At 40.3% G+C, this 22,077-nt stretch overlaps 1 protein-coding gene and 1 long non-coding RNA gene across 2 annotated transcripts; one reads left to right on the top strand and one right to left on the bottom strand.

The window, feature by feature from the left end:
• Nucleotides 1-210: 210 nt before the first annotated feature.
• On the bottom strand, nt 211-6,067 carry LOC134745305 (uncharacterized). The gene is made up of 3 exons (XR_010128154.1): nt 5,991-6,067; nt 4,648-4,728; nt 211-337 (listed from the first exon to the last, which is right to left on the bottom strand). It is a non-coding gene; the product is annotated as an uncharacterized LOC134745305 (long non-coding RNA).
• A 5,189-nt stretch (nt 6,068-11,256) lies between these two features.
• On the top strand, nt 11,257-22,056 carry LOC134745607 (condensin complex subunit 2). The gene is made up of 12 exons (XM_063679695.1): nt 11,257-11,506; nt 11,621-11,779; nt 12,074-12,274; nt 13,367-13,529; nt 14,635-14,743; nt 15,760-15,933; nt 16,744-16,871; nt 17,717-17,926; nt 18,666-18,891; nt 19,481-19,652; nt 20,591-20,701; nt 21,482-22,056. Exons 1-12 carry the CDS (start codon nt 11,369-11,371, stop codon nt 21,782-21,784), a joined length of 2,094 nt encoding a protein of 697 aa, XP_063535765.1. The 5' UTR covers nt 11,257-11,368; the 3' UTR covers nt 21,785-22,056.
• Nucleotides 22,057-22,077: the final 21 nt, after the last annotated feature.

Below are 22,077 nucleotides of genomic sequence, written 5' to 3'. Positions count from 1 at the left end.
TTATGTAAAAGAGGTTATGCCGAAAAGGAATTTGGCGCAGCAGCGCATAATGCAGAGGTGGTGGCATTATAATCACACACCAGGAATACTAATCCACACCTTTTTGTAAAACAAAATATAACTAAATGTCAAAACTAAATGTAACTAAATATAACTAAATGTTATTATATATCTTGTTATAATAATTGGTGACGTTATAAATATTTACCTTCATCTAATGTCTTTCTTTTCGAACGACTCATCACACTATAATTATGTTCTGCAAATACAGAAGAATCTGCAGTACATATGTTGTTGATGATGGTAGGCACCTCAGACTGTTGTATAGCGGGCGTAACTAGAAGAAAACAATACAAATAAATCTACATAATCATTGTTTAGGTACGTACTTCCGAAAATAGGAGACCTAACAATTTCACCACTATTTCATAATTATCGAGACCTTAGAAAAATATTTAGTATTCATGTTTCTCACATGTATTTTAATAAAAAAATAAATTAATGGTAATTGATTCCCTTTTTGATCCAGAATCAAAATACAGAAAAGAAAATACAGCTTTTTATCGCTAAGAGCCCTATATCGCACTGGCGATTTACGAAACTCACCGAGACTCAATTAGGTTGTGTTGTTTTATCGCAGAGTTCTTATGGCCACTTCCTATGTCCATCATCAGATAAGCTCGATGGAACCATAATATGTACTGTATTGTCACCCGACTTACATAATAAGTAAGTGAACTTTTAGCTCAACCTAATAATGAGAAGTTGGTCTAGGCTTGTAAGATTTGACCCGAACATGCGCACAATATATACGTACATACAAATATTGCTAGAAAAATAAAAGCTTGTAATAAAAACCGGTCAAGAGCAGGTTGAGCCATGCTCAGTGTAGGGCTCCGTAGTTACCATTCTGTCCAAGAGAAGACCTATCCAATAAGTCCAATAACACGTTGGATGTTGTACAGGTTAACATAGGGTTGAAGCGAAAAAAATACGTGTGGGAGAGGTACGCTAAAATAGTTATTTACGATACAAGTGCGGAAAAGAGAAAATTTGAAACGAGTGGCGATAAATTAAAACTCGACCGCAGGGAGTGTTTTAAATCGACACGAGTTGCGAATTACCTTTTCGCACGTGTATCGTACAACGTTTTACAGTACATATGGCCCTTTAAACTTTCGACATATGGACGAAAAGTGCTCAGTGCGAGAAAGTAGCACCATATGTACTGTAAAATATTTTTTCACCTCAGCAGCTCGAACAAGCCTACTTTCTTCACTCCCTGGAGTGAGGAAAGTGCGACTTTCCTCACTCCAGGGAGTGAAACAATGTAGCTTTTTAATTTAGTGAAGGCCATGAACTTCATACTACGGTACGGTACGGTACGGTACAAATCTGGGGGCACGGCCGTGCCCCCGCCAAGACGAGACAAAGGGCAAATTTTGCATATCTTTTCTCGGCACGTTTCGCCATATTTTCGAACCCTCGTAGTTTCGGCTTGGACAATGCTAGAGAGCTGAAATTTTTTGTATACCAAGTACTCAGTAGACTTATCAAAAACACCAAGTTTTATTAAGCTACCTATTATACTTAAAATTTTATAGTACCTTAATTTTCACTGTCCGAAACACATGAAATTCGCGTCATAGAAAATACAGACTACTTCCTGAAGTCTTAGAAGGCTGAAATTTGGCATGTAGGGATGGGTCTGTATGCAGACACATATGGTGACCAGAAATCTGTAACTTTCGCCCTGCAACGCCTTAAAATGGGGGTACCTAAAAATACCTCTAATCCTGAAAACATTGGTTCCTGAAGTCCTAGAATCGTGAAATTTTGTGTGGTAGCAGTGATCGGAATGCTAATACAAAAACAACGGTAAAAAAAACCAAAAAGTTTTCGAAGGCTCGATTTGAACCAGGTTCACGTAAACCAGCCAAAATAGCGCCCTCTATATTGGCACTGTTTCTTGCACGAATTAATAAACTACTGAATATGAAATGACAGCTATTTAGCGGCATACATTAATAGCAACTTTCCATTCCAATAGGGTTTTACCGGTTGTCATTTTTAGAATGAATATCAACTGTAGGTAACATATACCACGGTCTAAAATATAATGTCAAAGTTATGAAACATAATCTGTTCTTTAATTATTTCAAAATAGCTCGCCTAACACTAATCTAATACAGCTACTCAACACTGGATGGCGCCGTAATGAACTTTAAAAAATATATTAAAATCGCTTACTTATCACACGCGAGTGAAGGGCTAAAAAACCATACCAACCTATAAGTAAGCTCTCCGATTACGCTTATTTTGTTACGGAGCTTACGGTCAGATTACACTGGTGGGTCCGAGATATCTACACGCCTACAAGTAGCCAGCTGTTGAGAACTCTGTCTGACACACCGGTGACGGCAGTGACGTCCGAAAATAAAAGGTCATATGTGAATGTAAGCTTCCTATTATGATATGACTATTTACCGTTCGCAGTAGCATTTGAGAAGCATAAGTTATTTGACATTTAGGATATCGAATATTTTAGACAAATATAAAGAATAACGACCTGGTGGCCTAGCGGTAAGAGCGTGCGACTTTCAATCCGGAGGTCGCGGGTTCAAACCCCGGCTCGTACCAATCAGTTTTTCAAAACTTATGTACGAAATTATATTTATCAGTCGCGTTTCCGTGAAAGAAAACATCGTGAGGAAACGGGACTAATCCTAATAATGGAAATCGCTTTCGTAAAAATTTGTGCCTACGCTTATTACCTATTCTTGGAATTAGTTGCCAAGCGGACCCCAGGCTCCCATTAGCCGTGTCGTGGCTAAAAATGCCGGGATAACGCGGTGACGCGAGATGGTGAACTTTAAACACAAGGGAGGTTCTGTGAGCTGTAGAACCTCGCGAACATAGCCTAAATAAGTGTAGCCTATTAGAAAAAAACATAAAACTGTACTTTTTGTTTTCGGATGTCACAGTACCATCAAACAGTTCCCAACGATTGGCAACTCCCGCCGTGTAGAGATCTCGAAACACCAGAGTAACGCGGCCGTAAGATCCGTAACAATGTATGCATATTCGGAGAGCTCATTTATATACCTCTTGACTCGCGTGTGATAAGTGAGCGATTTTAATATTTTTTCAATAAATTCTGCTCACAAAATTTCGCGAAAATAAGTTGAGTAATACGTACGACATATACAGAAGAACAGCCGGAGAGCCGGAACGGCGCGCACTTCGCACTCGCTAAATTCAAATTATAATTTAAAAAATACATGTCAAACTAATCGTCGCACTACAAAGCCGCGGTTTTCCAACTGCACCACGATAGCGCGTAAGTATGTAATGTACCTACACACCAAAGTTTCTAGATCCCTAGGTGAAATTTGGCTACTTATTCTCCATTAAGAATTAAATATGTTTGCATGTAGATAGAACACATGTCTCAAAAAGAAAAAAATGCCTAATGATATCGAAACCGCTACTTCTTTAGGCGCTGATCTACAAATGACTCCGTGATTTTGTATATTTTCCAAAAATGAAATATGTACTTAGTAGTAAACATGAACACAAAATTCACAAAAATCGATTGAGTGAGCTGAATCGGAGACCTTCACTAACGCTTACTTCATTAAAAACAATTCCGATGATGGTAAAAATGCTTTAAAATTTCTAGAAACTTACAATTTATAATACATAAAATTCCTGACTTTATATAGGCCCTACATAGATTGCGCTAGCAATACGTAAGTTTTATAAAAATCTAATGTTAAAATTTTTATATTATCGTAGATTCTATAAACGAATAATTGTCATTTCTAGCTGGTATATCAACTCTTACAAAAATGAATGAAATCCCACCAAAAACATTTCATGTAAAGTGTTGCCAAGACTAGGTGCATAAAGCTTTTACACTAAAAAGCTATCAGATCCCGTAGTAGGTACCAAGACTTACTCTGTAAGTCCTAACTTTATAAGCTCTAACTGTATAAAGCCAACATCTTGGTCAAACGTACAGTACGGCTTGGCCGTTTCGTTGCAGTCACATAAACACTCCCTCGGTGGACTTGTAGTATAAAGTAGTAACACAAGTCTTTCAAATTCTGAGTGTCAGTAAGGGATTGTCCAATTTGTCCATTTGACAGCAACGAAACGGCCAAGCCGTACTGTACGTTTGACCAAGATGTTGGCTTTATACAGTTAGAGCTTATAAAGTTAGGACTTACAGAGTAAGTCTTGGTACCTACTACGGGATCTGATAGCTTTTTAGTGTAAAAGCTTTATGCACCTAGTCTTGGCAACACTTTACATGAAATGTTTTTGGTGGGATAACTATTTCTAGTCTTTATTCTACCATTTTTCGGCATCATTGTTTTTTATATATCCATATCAAATTGCAGCTTTCTAGTACTAAGGCACATGGCACACTGCGTCCGATTCCGACGTGCAAGCGGAATGTCGCTATAATACGCGCATAGCGTTTTATCGCTAAAATACCGGAGCGATGTGCGAATCGGATGCCTTTCGATCATGTAACAAAGCTACGGACGGACAGACATACAGACAGGCATGTTGACTACTACTACTCATGCTCTTCAATCCTATATCACTTCACTTGACATAATAGAAACCATCAAATACCTGGCATAGAAGCAGCAGAATGAAAGATGTGCTGATAGTCAATTCTAGGAGCAAATGTTGGGCGCTGGCAGTGCCTGGTGCCTGAAAGTATTATAAAGCTTATATTTATAAAAAAGAAAACTCCAACGTAATGCTACGACTTATGACATAAAGGGTCAAACTCTTCAGTAGACTTAGAGGTGTCATTCATAATTCTAAACTATATGTACCTACTTCGTATTTTTTCATTAGAAAATTTAGAAAGAAGGTAAGCGATTTTGAAGTGTCTTTTTATTAAAAACACTCTTGAAAAATAAGTCACAGCAAATATATAACAATTATAAATCATAATCATGCAATGAACCTGCTTTCTGTAGGTACCTAGTAACTAACACAGTACGTCAGTATAAATCCAATGCGTTTATGTTGCCTGCGTATATTATTTTTAACTGTCCCATAGCACGAAAGCGTAGGATTGAGACTAAATTATATTGCCGTCCCTCTACCAGATAAATTAAAAATATAAAACAAATCAAGGACTACCTGAAGGGCTTAAACTTTTTAGCTTCATGCAGAATTTCACCTAAATCAGTTGAATCGGTTCAGTTGTTTAGCCGTGAAAATGATAAAGAGTCAGACAGAAATATTTTCACGTTTATAAGCCACCTCTCAACTGCCTAGCCTCTCGGATCATGAATCGTCAAGCCCCAACCTCAAAACACCACCCTCTACCGTCTTCAGTCTTCACTTCTCACACCTACCCCTCACCTCTTAGTCTCTTTAGTAATTTCCAGTACTACCTACATTGTAAATCATAATACACTCAATCATAATATACCCAATAATAGAAAAGTTCCACTATACTATAGTCCGTGGTCTACATCACCAGGTCCACCCCCTAACATTAGTAGTTTTCCGGATTAAATGCTTGAGTTACTTTATAAGACACCGAAATCACCATATACGTGCCTTAAAAAAACTGGACAAGTGCAAGTCGGACTCGCCCAACGAGGGTTCCGTACTTTTTAGTATTGGTTGTTATAGCGAACATCATCTATCATCTGTGAAAATTTCAACTGTCTAGCTATCACGGTTGATGAGATACAGCCTGGTGACAGACAGACGGACAGCGGAGTCTTAGTAATAGGGTCCCGTTTTTACCCTTTTGGTACGGAACCCTAAAAATCAAGGAGTTCCCTCAATTCCTCATGGATAACATATATGTATTCCAACATTACTATCATCAGATCCAAAATAGTTATTTGTTATACAAGGGTGCAAAGTTGTATTTTACCCGCGAGTGTTTCAACACGAGAAGTAAAATAAATTTGCACCCGTGTGTAACACAAAACTTTTCCCCTCACTATAGCGAGGAAAGTGCAACATCCACAGGCGTTAGATCATCTTCCTCACTCGAATCACTCATTTTTTTACGATAATACGATATTATAACAGAAAACTGGAAGTTATGTAATTTTACGTGTCGGAGTCGGTGAGAAAAATTTTGTTGACAATGTTGACATTTCTGACGATGCGTTTTGAAATTGCATCGACTCAACTTGTGCGTTCAGAATTACATAAAAAAATGTTATTTATTTAGGTATCAACCCATTACATTAAGAATAATTATTATATTAATCTAATTTATACATTCTAATCTATATTAAATTTTACTATTCTAAACTAAACTAAAGTAAACATCACAACATTCAACATCATTTAAAAAAAAAACAAATGTTTCTTATGGAATTTAAGGTTTATGACTTAAAATCATGAAATAAAGCAAAATTTGGTATTGTATATTAAATTCTCAAACCATTTATTTAATGATAATTAATATCGAACGAACCATTATTATGAGCGTTTTACGTTTTGTTATCTGTCAAAAGCTACTTAAACACGCTCCATCCAAGGTCAAATTACTTTCCCCACTAGTGGATAAAATGCGTTTTTCCCCGCTTGTTTTAAAGGATAAAAGGCGGCTTTCCGAGCTAGTGAGGGGAAAAATATATTATGCGACCACTATGGAGGTAACGTCTTTCAAATTAAAAAAAATAATTGTTCAAATCGAACCACAGTGCACAGGAAGGTGTCGGAGTAATCGCTGAACATACTGCATATTATAAAATAACATTATTATCAAAAAATCATCATCATCAGATTCACTTCATCAAATTGATGGTTTTCGAGAGAAAATGTTCGAGTTGCTTAAGAAAACACCCAACTCACTATACATGTAATGTACCTTTAAAAATCGGCCAAGTGCGAGTCGGGCTCGCGCACGAAGAGTTCCGTACCATTACGCAAAAAAATCACGTTTGTTGTATGGGAGCCCCACTTAAATACTTATTTTATTCTGTTTCGTGTGGGCCCTCCACACTCATGCGCAAATCACGGCGGAGTATTTGTTATTATAGCGGCAACAGAAATACATCATCTGTGAAAATTTCAACTGTCTAGCTATCACGGTTCGTGAGATACAGCCTGGTGACAGACGGACAGACAGACAGACAGATAGACAGACAGACAGACAGATAGACAGCAGACAGAGTCTTAGTAATAGGGTCCCGTTTTTACCCTTTGTGTACGTAATCCTAAAAATTGAGGACCTCCTTTCAAACTAAAAAATAATTACTCAAATCAGTCAAATCGGATCACGGGTGTCGGAGTTATCGGCGAACATACATAAAAAACTGGCCAAGTGCAAGTCGGGCTCGCGCACGAAGGGTTCCGTACCATTACGCAAAAAAACGGCAAAAAAATCGCGTTTGTTGAATAGGAGCCCCACTTAAATATTTATTTTATTCTGTTTTTAGTATTTGATGATAAAGCGGCAACAGAAATATATCATTTGTGAAAATTTCTAATGTCTAAGCACTCACGGTTCATGAGATATAGCCTGGTGACAGACAGACGAACAGAAGGACAGAGGAATCTTAGTAAAGTCCTAAAAATAAGTTGGGCCAAGCCATGCTTTACCTATTTGTATCATTTCGTATTAATACATTATGTATTATTATATCAAATTTGAGCGTATAGCGCGAGCTAGGTAGTGCTAGGTGTTGGACATCTGTCGATTAAATAAATAAAAAAAACACACACACACACACACATGTACGTAATTACGTGACGCACAGTTAGTATGTGAGTGCAAGGATTGTTATTTACCTGGGGCCACCCTGCGGCAGAAGTAGCGAAATGAAAGGTAGGTTGATTGTGAATCCCAAGAGAAGTACTTATGTTGGGCGCATGATGTGCCTGAAAAAGCGTATTAAACATATGTTTACATACAAAATTTATGTTAAATATATTTATATTATTTATTTAGAGTTCAACGAGGGTGCGTAGTTTTAGGGTCGGCAACGTGCACGTATAACTATAACAGTAACACCTCTAGAGTTGCAGGCATCCATAGGCTATGGTGACTGCTTACAATCAGGCGGGCCGCATGCTTGTTTGCCACCGACGTATTAAAAAAAAATTAAAAGTATATTTATCGGGTGGAAAAATAGGTACGTAGGTAGGTTTGGGACGCAGGTACCAAATCCCGAGCTAACCGAAATTACGATTCGAAAGTACCGTTAACAGTATACCTATATTGCTATAATTAATAATTATAATAATAAGCCCAGACACTGGTGAAGTGATGACTGAGTGAGCAAAAACAAGCGAAACATCTCCTTTTCAGCTTAGGTAGGTAAATATGCTTTCGTATGTACGCCGTTTGTCATTTCTCAATCGATTCTCATGACATTTTTGAGCAGCTTTGATAATTAGATACATTCGTTTTGCACTTTTTACAAGCTTTTATTTAACTTGACTGTTAGGAGGTAGGTATGAACTGAATGTTAGTTAGCGTGGGTCAAATCTTGGATGTTAAAGCAAATTTGACCCACTACTATTACATAAAAACACTACTACCAAACACTACTACTATTAAATAAAAACACTTTGAACTTTACTCGACTTCCGATTGAGCTGAAATTTTGCATACACATGTAAATCGGATGACAATCCAATATTATGATGACGTGGAGCTGATCTGATGACGGAGACAGGACTTGGTCTTGAGAACTCTGTGATAAACCAACGCAAACTAATTGTGTTTCGGATTGTTAGCATTGTCTCGAAGAGTATATTTGCACGGCACGTGGAAAGAAAAGTACCTACCTACAGTCAGCAATAAAAAGTTGTACATACCAAACTATTTTTTCGCAAAAACTTATTTATATAGATAATCGCAATGACATAAACAGTCACTACCCACATATTTGGGGGCTAATTTGATAAATATTGTGCCTTTTAGGGTGCGACTCTGTACGTCCGCTGTCACGTCGCTAAAGATCCTTTATCTCGAGAAGACGTGGAGGTATAGAGTAGAAATCAAAACTATATACCTAAGTATAACTCAGGTCTACAGTCCCTTGAAGCTGGGACAAAATCAAACTTCTAAGTTGACGTAAATAAAACCGGCCAAGTGCGAGTCGGACTCGCGCACGAAGGGTTCCATACCATTACGGAAAAAAACAGCAAAAAAATCACGTTTGTTGTATGGGAGCCCCATTTAAATATTTATATTATTCTGTTTTTAGTATTTGTTGTTATAGCGGCAACAGAAATACATCATCTGTGAAAATTTCAACTGTCTAGCTATCACGGTTCATGAGATACAGCCTGGTGACAGACAGACAGACGGACAGACGGACGGACAGACGGACAGCAGAGTCTTAGTCCCTTTGGGTACGGAACCCTAAAAAAAGGATACCTATGGCGGAAGGATCGTGAATTACCTGGCGCAGAAGCAGCAGAATGAAAGGTGGGCTGAATGTCAGTTACAGGAGCAACATCTTGAAAGGTGGATGTTGTGGTGGATTCTCATGTTGTTGGCTATGCTCGTAGCGCGTAGCTCACGCTGGTAGAGTCATCTGCAGAAAAAGTGACCCCCCCCCCCCTGCAATGGCATTGCTGACTTTACACAAGGCATATAATATGCAAAATTGTTGCATAAGTTCAGTTCCAAATTTTAATGTCATTCGCATTCACTTTTGACGACCTGTCTGGCCTAGTAGGTAGTGACCCTGCCTATGAAGCCGATGGTCCCGTCCCGGGTTCTAAACCGGTAGGTAACGGCATTCTTTCGTGTGATGAGCTCGGACATTTGTTGCTGAGTCATGGGTGTTTTATATGTATTTAAGTATTTATATAAAAGTTTATATGTTATATATATCGTCGTCTAGTGCCCACAACGCAAGCCTTATAGAGCTTACTGCGGGACTTGGATTATTTGTGTAAAGTGAGGTTTAGACTAGCAAGAACTTGCATGCAATTTTCAATACATTGCGGTATCTGATAAACATTTTGAATGAAGTTTACCTTAGTAGGCAGCAATGTAACGTAAATTGCATGCAAGTTCTTGCTAGTCTAAACCTCGCTTAATAATGTCCTATATTATTTATTTATTATTATTAGATTTATTAAATTTAACTGCTATTTTTTGGTACAACTTTAGCACAATCAGTATAGTGATTTAGGCTTGAAAACAGTCAGTCAGGCATACTGTGGCGGTTATAAAATGTTATTATTGTGTTTTTACGTCATACATAATAGAAACTTACCAAGTAGACATAGGGTCGGTACTGCTATAGCATTTAATCGCTTAAAGCGATTCCTATGTTCTTCGGTAAAATGAAGATCGCAAATCCTCTTTTTTTTATAAAATTCATAATCTGATGGGGTGCCCAACTTGCCCCCAATAAGCTGAGCCCAAACTTTAAATCGATCAGGGTGTTTGTTTGGATTTGGAAAAACGTGCAGCACCGCACCTGAAATAAGTTATTTATTTAAATAAATTCAAATGGTGTAACATCTGCGTGACCATTTTAACATCTCGAATCGCAGTATGTATATCAACATTTCAACAACAGAAAATGTCTAGTAGTAGTAATTCAAGACAAAATAATTTACCTTTCTTCGAACATCCAAATGCACAACAATGCGGCATTGTAAACTTAGTCAAGCATAAGGACGCTGATAAGCAATTGTGTTATCCCACATTCAATTTGCAAAAAATGCCCACTCAAAAATTGACCCAAATGTAATAGAAATAAAATATTTTAAATGGCTGAAATATAAAAAGAGGAGCACGAAACAAAATTGTTTTACTTTTAAGTCAATAACAGATACAGTGTTGCCAACATGGGTGCGGGGATGCCACATAAAAAAACCAGTTCCGAGTTAAGTAATAAAGATGACGCTATTTTTTCGAATAAATGGCTCTCTAAGGGACTGTCCCCCCCCTGGAGGAAAGTATGCAGGGTTGTATGGCGACATTGGCGACTATTACAGACGTCATATTACATTACGTCTCTGCCTACTTCCCTCGCTATAGTTCGTCAAGCAAATCTTGTCATTAGAAAAAGGCGACAAATTTAAAAAATGTAGACGCAAAGGGTTATCGCCCCATAGAAAATTAGAATTTCGCGCCTATTTCTACTGACCTGATTTGCTTGACCAACTATACCAAAGAGTAGTATAACTATACTTCCCATGCCACTCGTCGAGTATGTGGCCGAGGTATTTGACAGCATGTCATGATTGATTAAAAAAAAAAAAGCGTCTGTCTCTGCTGTGTCTGTCTGTTGTGTCCGTTGAGATTTAATTTGCGGATAAATATCTTATTTATTTGAAGTAAATAAACAGTACAGTGCATAAGGAACCCTGAATTTTGAAATATCTTTGCAGCATGATGGTGGAAAGCCCTATAACATCGACACCAGACTTGGTGCGGTTGAGAAAGAGTCTTAGCGGGAGTAGTGGTACCAGCTCATTGAAGCGGCGTAGTTTGATTCCTCAAACTCGAGCAGCTAACCCACGGGATGAGGTTTGTGATCTTTTTATGTGATTTCTACACTGGCATTCGAACGGAGGCAGCTTAATTGTAGCTAAATGTTGCAAAGACGAGCAAACCCAATTCCTATTGATCATCTATTTTCAGGAGCGAAACGATGATGATGCTGAACGTTCGTCTCTGGTGGCGTCGGAACGGGCGATCGCCACTTCCACACCACATTCCCCGCGCCGGCCACGAGATACCATGTCCTCATCACCACAGAAAGAGCATTTTCAGGGATGCCTCAAGCTGTATGCTGAAAATGTTAGTAGTTTGGGTATACATAGACCTTTTTAAATGTTGTTTAAGGTTTTTTCATTGTTATGTGGCACTACAATCTCTAAAGATCATAAACACAAACATTTTAATGGTACAAACAAGGTAAAAAGCACTGTAGTAAACAACTAACAAAATGAACACTAAAAGACCTAATAGTTAAAAAATAACAAGTGCAGTGATATACACGCATTAGCTTACAGCTGCTAGTGTATTAAACAATATAATAATAAGAATTCATAATGTATTTCCTCCATTATTAGCTAATATTTTCTATTTTAGAAAATAAATAAAGATAATGCATGGAACCTGCAACTTATTGACTTCATGACATCCATGCTGCGGAAACATGACTCCCGTATGGACAACCTACAGACGGCTTCCACTGTTGTGGATGCGTCCGCCAGGATATACTCGTTCAGGGTGGATGCTGTGCATTATGATGTTCTGAAGATGGCTGGAGGATTGAGCAAGGCTGCTCAGGTATGTAATAGACACAGTGCCGGGATGGGAGTTAACACAAACTCAGTGGTACTAGTTGTGGTAGTTTATGATAACTTGATAACATTAGGTACTTCATACTTTTGACGACTGGTCTGGCCTAGTGGGTAGTGACCCTGCCTGTGAAGCTGATGGCCCTGGGTTCGAATCCCGGTAAGGGCATTTATTTGTGTCATGAGCACAGATATTTGTTCCTGAGTCATGGGTGTTTTCTATGTATTTATATCATTGTCTGAGTACCCATAACACAAGCCTTGGGCTTACTGTGTTCATATTCACACTAGTCACTTCGAATCTTCCCCATAATGCTAATAACGTAACTATATATATATATATATATATAAATTTAACCTTCGTGCTATGGAGGGGAAATCCCTTACTGGATGGAGATGTGTCTTATCCATTTATTTATCTGTAAATCGCTTAATATCTACTACGTGGTCTACGCGCACGTATGTGTAGATATGTATGTTTGCCTATCACAGTATGCTGTATTTTATTTAAAAATTGTGCCATTATTAGAATAGGCAGGATTGAAAAGACAATAGAAGAATGAAAGCCTAGAATCAATTATCTTCGTCAAGTAAAAAGCCGGACAAGTGCGAGTCCGACGCGCTCACCGAGGGATCCGTACTTTTTAGGGTTCCGTACCCAAAGGGTAAAAACGGGACCCTATTACTAAGACTCTGTCACCTTGAAATTCTCACAGATGTTTTTCTGTTGCTGCTATAACAAAAAATACTAAAAAAACCGGCCAAGTGCGAGTCGGACTCACGCACGAAGGGTTCCGTACCATTACGCAAAAAACGGCAAAAAAATCACGTTTGTTGTATGGGAGGGAGCCCCCACTTATTCTGTTTTTAGTATTTGTTATCATAGCGGCAACAGAAATACTTCATCTGTGAAAATTTCAACTGTCTAGCTATCACGGTTCATGAGATACAGCCTGGAGACAGACAGACAGCGGTCTTAGTAATGGGGTCCGGATTTTTACCCTTTGGGTACGAAACCCTAAAAACCAATTTCTTGAGACCGATTTCTTAAAATTTCCAATATAAACCTATCTTTTGACAGTCCAAACGTGGCAAGAAAGATGATGATGGCTGCACACAAGACGAGGGTGCGGTGGACGGTGACAATGCAGCACCTACTAGAAAAAAGAAGAAGCGGGCCAAGGGAGCCATTGCACCTAACCCAGAGGTGTTTAACGGAGACTTTGAAGCTAATGACTGCATAGGTTTGTTTGGTTCAAATACTAGTTGTTGTTTTAATCGAATTTAACCTTTTCGACGCCGTGTCAAACACAAAAGCTGTCACTCGGACGCAACGTCACCGAAATGTCAAAACTGAAATTGAACTTTATGCGCATGCACGTAGGTCTATGTTGCTCTGTGGTCTGTGACGGATTAATCGGTCTTTGGCGTTGGACCTGCGGTCCCGATATATCGGTCATTAGCGTCCAAAAGGTTAAACTGTCGATAGAGTAGTAGTGTTAATAGTCACACTCTATAGAACCTAAATGGTCGCGTACTATGCGGATTTACAGGACGCTCCGGCTGTGGAATGAACTCCCTTCCGTTTTCCCGAGGGTCTACAGTATGGGGTTCTTCAAAAAAGTAGTGTATAGGTTTTTAAAAGGTCGGCAACGCGCATGAAACACCTCTGGAATTGCAGGCGTCCATAGGCTACGGTGACTGCTTACCACCAGGCGGGCCGTATGCTTGTTTGCCACCGATGTGGTATAAACAAAATACTAACACTAAGCTAATAATACAATTTAACTCACGTATTTTTAGTTACTCGTGCGACATGTTTCGGAGAGCCTAGGTCTCCATTTAAAAGCACTAACAGCGCATGGGTAGCGTTCACGATAGCCGCGCGCCGCGTCATGTACCTATATACCTACTGATTTATTATTTTTAAGATAAATATGTAGGAATTACAAACGTTGATTCTGTAAACATTATTTTTTATCCGGAGATAGTATGTCTGAGTCTCACGGAAGTAGGTATGCCACAGAAGTACATATTCCTTTGAAAATATGTCGGTCAATATAGTCCGGAATTTAAAAGAATGTTATTTCTGCTTCCTTGTTCTTCCGTTTATTCACACATCCGTAAACAGAACAATATCTATAGATTTAGGTTTCTAAGGCATTATGTATTTTCAATTTTGCGCGAGTCGAGCGGCAGCCCATTGCCATACGCCTGCCCGGGAGGCGCGCCGGCCAAATGTACCTAAACTGCGAAGTGACACCCCCCTGACCATGGAGACAATTGAGGTCTCTAGAAAGTGATCTCATCTTGAGATTTCTTGTGTTTATAAATGAATTTTTATTTCAGATCCTTTTTTCGAAAGATTAGCAGCAACGGCTGGTGATATAACATCTTCTAATAGAGCCTTCAACGCAACTTTACCAATACACGATAAGACGTTGGGTCTTATTTTAAGGTAAAAACTTATAATTTTAACTCTTTCTTTTCTTCTTAATTTTATGTTATTTTCGTTTATTTATTGTTACAGTGGGCTTAGTACAGGAGCGCTGCAATAGTATCTCACGTGGAATTTCTTCTTAATGGCAACTGGCAAAGGTTTTTTAGATTTTAGATATTTTAAACCGGGTCACTCACGTATTATTAAGTCGAATAGCTCGACATGTTTCGGTCCAATTTACGAGGACCGTCTTCACGGAGACACGACACGTCTTCACTGGTCGAGGGCGCGGCGTGTACTGCGGGTGCGGGCCAAAGCCCGTGTCGTCGTGTCGTCGATACGTGAGTGACCCGGTTTAAAATAATCTAATATGTTTGAGTCTCACGGGAGTTTTATAGGTTTTTTATAGATGGCGCCAACATAGTTTTACCTGTCTCTAGTTTTGTTCTGATGAAATTTAATTTAAAGGTCATATTTTTTTTCTAGCCTCTGTGTCCCACTGCTGGGCAAAGGCCCCTTGATTTCCACGACTCCCGATTTGGTGTTTCCTCCGGTCAGTTGTCCAGGAAGCTGTCTAGGTCATCCCGCCATCTCCGTTTGGGCTGCCTTGTCCACGTCCCTCAACCGGAATCCACTTGGTGGCCTAGCTAGCCCACCTCTTCGGATGCATGCGGTAGACGTGACCGGCCCAGTCCCATTTGAGCCTAGCGGTTTTCTCGCCTACGTCAGCAATGCGGGTTTTAGAGCGCAGCGTTGGTGTTTCTTATGCGATTAGATTAACACCTAGGTCAGTTAGTCATATACTTCCAAAAAATAAAATTTGACTATTCATAGGATTGACAGGAAACCTATACTGGCTAGAGATGATTGCTGGCGCCATCTGTAACGACCGACTGCGTCGGCTGTCGACCGGCCAACCCCAGCCTTGAGAGGGATGAATAGTTTATCTCACAGGCGATATTCTGCGCAGTGCTCCTCTACTACACCTACTGGACACGGTCACCAATAATTTTAACATTACTTTTTTACTTTAGAACTGATGAGCGCTTCCTTGAGCCCATCAAGGAGAACATTCCCGAAGACCTGGACCTGAGCGAGCAGATCACGCTTGCAGCGAAGATGCTGCCCGCCTTCACTGATGATGATCACATCTGCGAACCTTTCACTGGCTTTTCAATTAGCAATTGGGATCCAGAGACTGAGGATACGTAAGTTTATATCCCAGGTAGACTAACCCCTATAAATACTTGATTGTAGTTAGTTAGTTCTGCTGGGCATTTTCCGGAATCAACAAACATTGTGCATATTATGCGTGAAAAAAGAGGTAGCGCTACTCTAACCACCCCAGCTCCTCCATGAAACCTCCTAACTGCCTCCTTTAGTGGGTACGGAGTCCCTAGGTATTTGTTCTTGACACTACCTGTTTACTAGTAGCTATAGTTGTCTTGGAGAATACGTTTTGTTGTTTCCTCTTCTTCCATGCACGCTCTGCACATGGGAAAGTCTGTTTTACCCATATTGTGTTATGTCCTGTAATTAATCCTACTATTTTACGCAGTTTGTGTCTAGGTGTATTCAGTAGTATTTTGGTGAGCTTGTAGTTCAGTTCCAGTAGAATTTCTTTAGAATTTTAAACCTGATTGTATAAGATGTTTAAAGTTTAAGTGCCAGTTGCACCATCCGCACTTGACAGACTGATCAACGTCACCCGTCGAGCCCAGCAGGCGGTTTACTATGAAACTTTCCATACCTACAATAAAATTTAGCGAACTCTTTAACGATGACAAACAGTTTGGTGCAACCGACCCTAAGACAAATTCGTGCTTCGAATTTGACATTGTACTTTTAGCGGTACGGCTCTGTAACCTTTTCGCCGCCACGTCAATGAAGTGATAAAGGTGTCATCAACCCCACGTCAAAAATCGCACGTAAACGAACCTAACCAAAACCACGACTTAATATGACGTCGTGGACATACTTTCGCATTTATAATATTAGTATGGATTATTATGTCTCAGGGATGTGCGCGTCAACAACTGGGTAGAAGACAACAACCGACTGAATTTGTCGCAACAGGCGCTCGCCTTCGATGTGAATGCTGAAGTCGAGCCAGTACCTCAGGAGGAGGCCCACAATGACCTATTCGGTGAGTTGTCCTGCTTAGGATTTATTAGGTTCACTTTATTTTGGTGCATTAAACTATAAATAAAGATGCTCGTTTTGTGAGAAACAGTCAACAGCAATTGCATTTTATTTATATTTGTGACATTTTCAACCAAAAGGTACCACATTGTCGCTTGTCAATAAGGTTGATTTCAAATTGAAGCTGTATGGAAATAGCGCCTGATTGACAACCGACAATAAGTACCCTTTCGATTGAAAATGGCACATTTGCATGTAGGACTGCAGTTAGGCCGCAGGCAGGACGCAAGCGGCGAGCGGCAAATCAAGGCCGTTTATAAATATAGTCGAGCGCCATGTTTCAATGACATCGATTATGATTAGCCGCTTGCGTCCAGACCGCGAGCTTGGACAGTTATAATAATATACAACCAAATACCAATAAATATAAGAAATACCACAACTAACAACATTTTTACAACAAAATTAAAAGCGCTTTTAATTCAGAAAGCCTACTACTCTGTTGCAGAGTTCCTGGAAGACCAGCATGTATAAAGGCAAAATTGTCCTCCACGCCATTGTATTAGTTTTAAGAACTAGCTTTAAAAACTATTTTTAAGAATATATGTGCTATACCCTGTCAGGGTCCATGTGAAACTTTATCACCTGTAACAACATATGTACCATGGTTTGCAATAAACATGTATGTAAACTATAATGTAATTGTAAGATGATAAAATAGTAGGCATTTGTAAAAAAAATGGGGTGCTCCAAAAAATGCCAAAAAAAAAACATTATTTTACTTTTAAATCATTCTGTCTCCTCGCCCCGCGTTCATCATACAAGTTGTCATCGTAACACATTTTTCAGACGACGATCCTCTCGGCGGCATCGAGTCGGAGTCGGAGCACGACGTGGTGATGGCGGCCTGCAACGCGCGCGCGGCCCCCGCGCCGCCCCCCCGCCTCACCGACATGCGGCCCGGCGTGGCGCCCGACTCCAGGCTAGAGTACTCCTACTGCGGCGCCATCGTCGGCGCCTGGGCCGGCCCCCGACACTGGCGGCTGAAGAACAACAGAGGTGAGACTAAACTAATTCTAAGTTAAGGACGAACTACATGTTAGTATAAACGAAAGATACTAAACATCTTTTTCTTAACTTTTGTTATGCTTTAAAGCAACGTAAGCATGTTGTCATTAAGTTCATGTCTTCTTCTTCTTCTCGTGTCGATGGTTTCAGACTTTCAGACTGTGCGGGACCAAAAGGCAGCGACATTTATCGCCCTGTCCGTCGCATCACGGAGATCCTGCTCAGAGCAAGAATGCGGGCACGCTGGGCAAGATAACATGTGTTCCATTGTTTGGGGAGTCGTCCCACATGAACATTGGGCGTCTGAGCCTCTTAGAGCGCCCCACTTCAGCATGTTCTCTTTGCTACGACCGACCTGGGAACGCAGTCTGTTTAAGGCTTTCCAGATCGGCCACGGCTGCTTATGCCCAGCGGGAAGCGCTTCAGCGGGGCGGACGTAGTCGTCAGGAGGGGCGCGGGAACTCTTCCATTGGGCAAGTCGCTTCTGGGACGGTGGAATCCGGATCGCTGCAGTACACCGCATAAAGCTCCTACGGCTCTTTAGACGAGATGGTGGTAGCTTGTGGCCGTGGAGAGGATGCCTAGGGTCTTGTTCCTGCTTCAATTTTTCAACGCTACATGCCACTTATCTGCGGGCTTCCGGGGGTGCGATTGTCCGGGTGTTCATGTCTTGAAAACCCAACTATTTTTTAGTATCATACGAATAAAGTTAATCTAATGTTTTTTTTAGTCTCCGAACGCACTCAAACGACCGCCGGGCGCACGCTCGACACCAAGAAGCCTCAGCGCACGAAGCGTCAGCTGTCGTTCCCCGGCGCCGGCCTGGCCTTCGACTGCGGCGCCGCGCCGGCGGGCGACTACGAGCCCGCGCCGCCGGCCAAGATCATGATCAGCAGGAAGACGCTCGCCACGGGACATACGTGGAACGAGGCCAACTTCAAAATGCCCATCGACAGGTTAGTGAGGCACTACATTAGACTGACGACTTGATTAGTCTGGAAGCTACGTATCAGTCCGACTAAAACTTCTCGCTCATCAAGGGTATATTAGAATAGAATAGAATAATTCATTTATTCATGGCAATCTACATTTCATACAAAGGTATTACAAATAAAAAGTATTTAAAACAAAAAGTATCAGCGCTCGTCTTCCGGCGAGACCGTTTGTGGGCCACGAACGCAACCGTACAACGTACCGTACAATATTATATCATAGGCCTGATCTTTTGGATGTAAGAGTATGTACCTAAAGCGTGACCGCATATAAAGCCCGGTTCACATTTGTCTGTCGTGTCGTGTTGTGTCGTAACGCATATCGGGTTCATACGTTTAATATGGTTGCGTTCACATTTGTCTGATGCACGCATTCTTCCCTCTTAGTGCCAGTTGCACCATACGCACTTGACAGACTGATCAACGTCACCGCCGCGGCGGTTTTCTATGAAACTTTCCATACAATTAAATTTTGCGAACTTTTTAACGATGGCAAATAGTTTAGTGCAACCGACCCTTAACAATGTTAATTGAACATATAAGATTTTCACAGAGGCCTAGATGAGTCCCACTTCCGCAAGCTCTTCCTGCGCAGTAGCGTGCTGCTGCTGCGCAAGCGGGAGCTGGAGCGCAACCGGGCGCCCGCGCCGGAGCCCGAGCCCGTCGACGAGGGGCCCTACGATTACAATAACGAGAACGACGCTTCCTACTGCGCTAACGCACAGGTCACTATCAGACATCCGTACTAACTATTATAAATGCGAAAGTCTGTCTTTTCTGTCTGTGTTACCCACGTTACCTCTTCACGCTTAAACCGCTGAACCGATTTAGTTGAAATTTGACATAGAGATAGTTTGAGTCCCGGGGAAGGACATAGGATAGTTTTTTTCCTGGAAATCATCCCTTAAGAGGGTGAAAATTATCTCACTTCCACCCCGAAAGTAAGATAATAGATGCATCGCCTGACAATGATGTAAGTATTATGTTCAAATTGAATCATTACCTTTACATTTTATCAAGGCGTTAGAAGTTAGAATTGTCACTCAAATAAGGATATAAGGAAGTTGGTAGGTATAGGAAATCAATAAAAAGCAGATTGGATAAAAAAAGAAGCTACCCAAAAAACTAACCCCCTTATTCATAAACGTCTACTAAAGCCGCTAATAACAGTTTGTCCCTTTCCGACGTATAGGTATGATGGAAAGGGACAAATGATTATTACCGGCTTCTCAACTTTAGTAGACGTTTATGAATAAGGGGGTAATTCTACGCAGAGAACTCGCGGGCAAAAGCTAGTCATTCAATAATTGTCAACACCTTTAGTTGCTATAGCGATTTTTTTGTTCGACGACCAGTATGGCCTAGTCGGTTGTGACCCTGCCTATGAAGCCGACGGTCCTGGGTTCGAATCCCAGATATTACATTACATATACCGTTGTTTGAATACCCACAACACGAGCCTTCTTTGAGCTTAGGTTTAGTCAATTTGTGTACGGATGTCCTATAACATTATTTATTTCATTGTTTACCTAGTACTGGCTAGGACAATCCACATAGAATAAAACGTTTCGCGATAAAAAATTATTTCACCCATTTGTACTAAAACGTTCGCCATTTTGAACATTTTTTCTGGACCGACTACAAATGACCTTTGTTTCGTTAGGACGGCGACGAGTGGGGCAACGAGGACGGCACGGCGGCCGGCGAGCTGCACGAGCAGGCCAAAGCGACGGAGCCCGAGGAAATAGGGGACATGCTCGAACCGCCCACCAAGGTATTCATAATACTCGCGGTCATTATTTGTGGTTACCGCCAACGATAATTATTTTGAACTACAATGGAATAAGAGAAGGTTCCAAATTCAAAACTGCAGAACTGACTGGGACTAAAGGGGCCCACTGACTATCAGTCCGCCGGACGATATCGGCCTGTCAGTTGTTCGTAACTGTAAAATTTTTGTTTTAACTGACAGGCCGATATCGTCCGGCGAACTGATAGTCAGTGGGGCCCTTTAGGAAGATATGGGTAATTTTTTTTTTCGAATTGTAAGAACAGCGTAAAGTAGTTCAGCTTGCTTAAAAATGGAACTTTTTAAAAGGACATCGGGACTTGGGAGGAAAGACTAGTTTGAGTTTTGGCACAATCACACTGGGTCGTTTACCTGGCAACCTCATTACGATCATAAATGTGTTTGACGATTTTTTTACATCATTAGTTTCATTACATTGTAACATCTCTCACCATTAGTGTAAAGTCCAAAAATATCGATACAGACAAATGGCTCAAAAATATGTGAACACGACTTTATTGTCTAAGGTGTAAGAGCGTACACATATTTTTGAAACTTTGGGAATGTATATATATTAATGCCCTTGACTCTACCTTACGTCGTCTCAATAAAGTTTACCTATCAGGTCACGACAGTCAACTGTTGATATCAATCCAAATTACAATCGCAATAGCATTTGGATTATAGTCTGGACATATCTCTATCACCACAGCTATCACCTTTATGGTTATGTAGTACCAATTATACTTACAAGTCTTTTTGCAGGTCGCTAAAATCTTCATACCCTATGCCATGAGAGCCAAAAAAGTCGACATGAAGCAGCTAAAGAACTGTACGTGGAAGATGTTGACAGAGAACTCGCAAGGGGACCGAGAACACGTCACAGAAACCACATTCGCCACCATCTACAACAATCTACCGAATAAACTGTCCACCAACATGCGAGAGTCGCTCAGTGTGCCGCTAGCCTTATTATCAGTGTTACATTTGGCCAATGAAAAGGGTTTGATACTGCAGAAACGTGAGGACTTGAAAGACTTCGATATTTTGGGTCTGATTAAAAAGTGATGTATGTCATTCATTTGTACATAGACTTGCATTTTTAATATTTTTTAAGGTCTTACTAAGGTTTTCTAGGTAGTGCAAATACCCTATTTTTTGTTTTTTAAAACAGTTCAATACATTCATTATAATGGAACATTGTATATATATTTTATAATGATTTAACGTGTTTTTTACAGTATTTTATCGATTTTCAGTAAGGACTATAAAATCCTTTTATTTGACTAGTACAATAAGCTGGTCTCGTTGTAAATAAAAATACTATGAATTATACAAAACTTTTTTATTTATTTTTAAAA

This window comes from Cydia strobilella, chromosome 11 (genome assembly GCF_947568885.1).
Source record: "Cydia strobilella chromosome 11, ilCydStro3.1, whole genome shotgun sequence".
NCBI classification, from domain to species: Eukaryota; Metazoa; Arthropoda; class Insecta; order Lepidoptera; family Tortricidae; genus Cydia; species Cydia strobilella.
Note: the sequence above shows the minus strand (reverse complement) of the source record. Positions and strands in the feature narration are given on the sequence as shown.

Bases quoted from the DNA above. Each gene is read 5' to 3' on its own strand.
- LOC134745607 (XM_063679695.1), top strand. From the start codon at position 11,369: ATGATGGTGGAAAGCCCTATAACATCGACACCAGACTTGGTGCGGTTG. The intron at 16,872-17,716 runs GTGAGTTGTCCT...CACATTTTTCAG, and splicing joins GGCCCACAATGACCTATTCG to ACGACGATCCTCTCGGCGGC. The intron at 18,892-19,480 runs GTTAGTGAGGCA...AGATTTTCACAG, and splicing joins TTCAAAATGCCCATCGACAG to AGGCCTAGATGAGTCCCACT.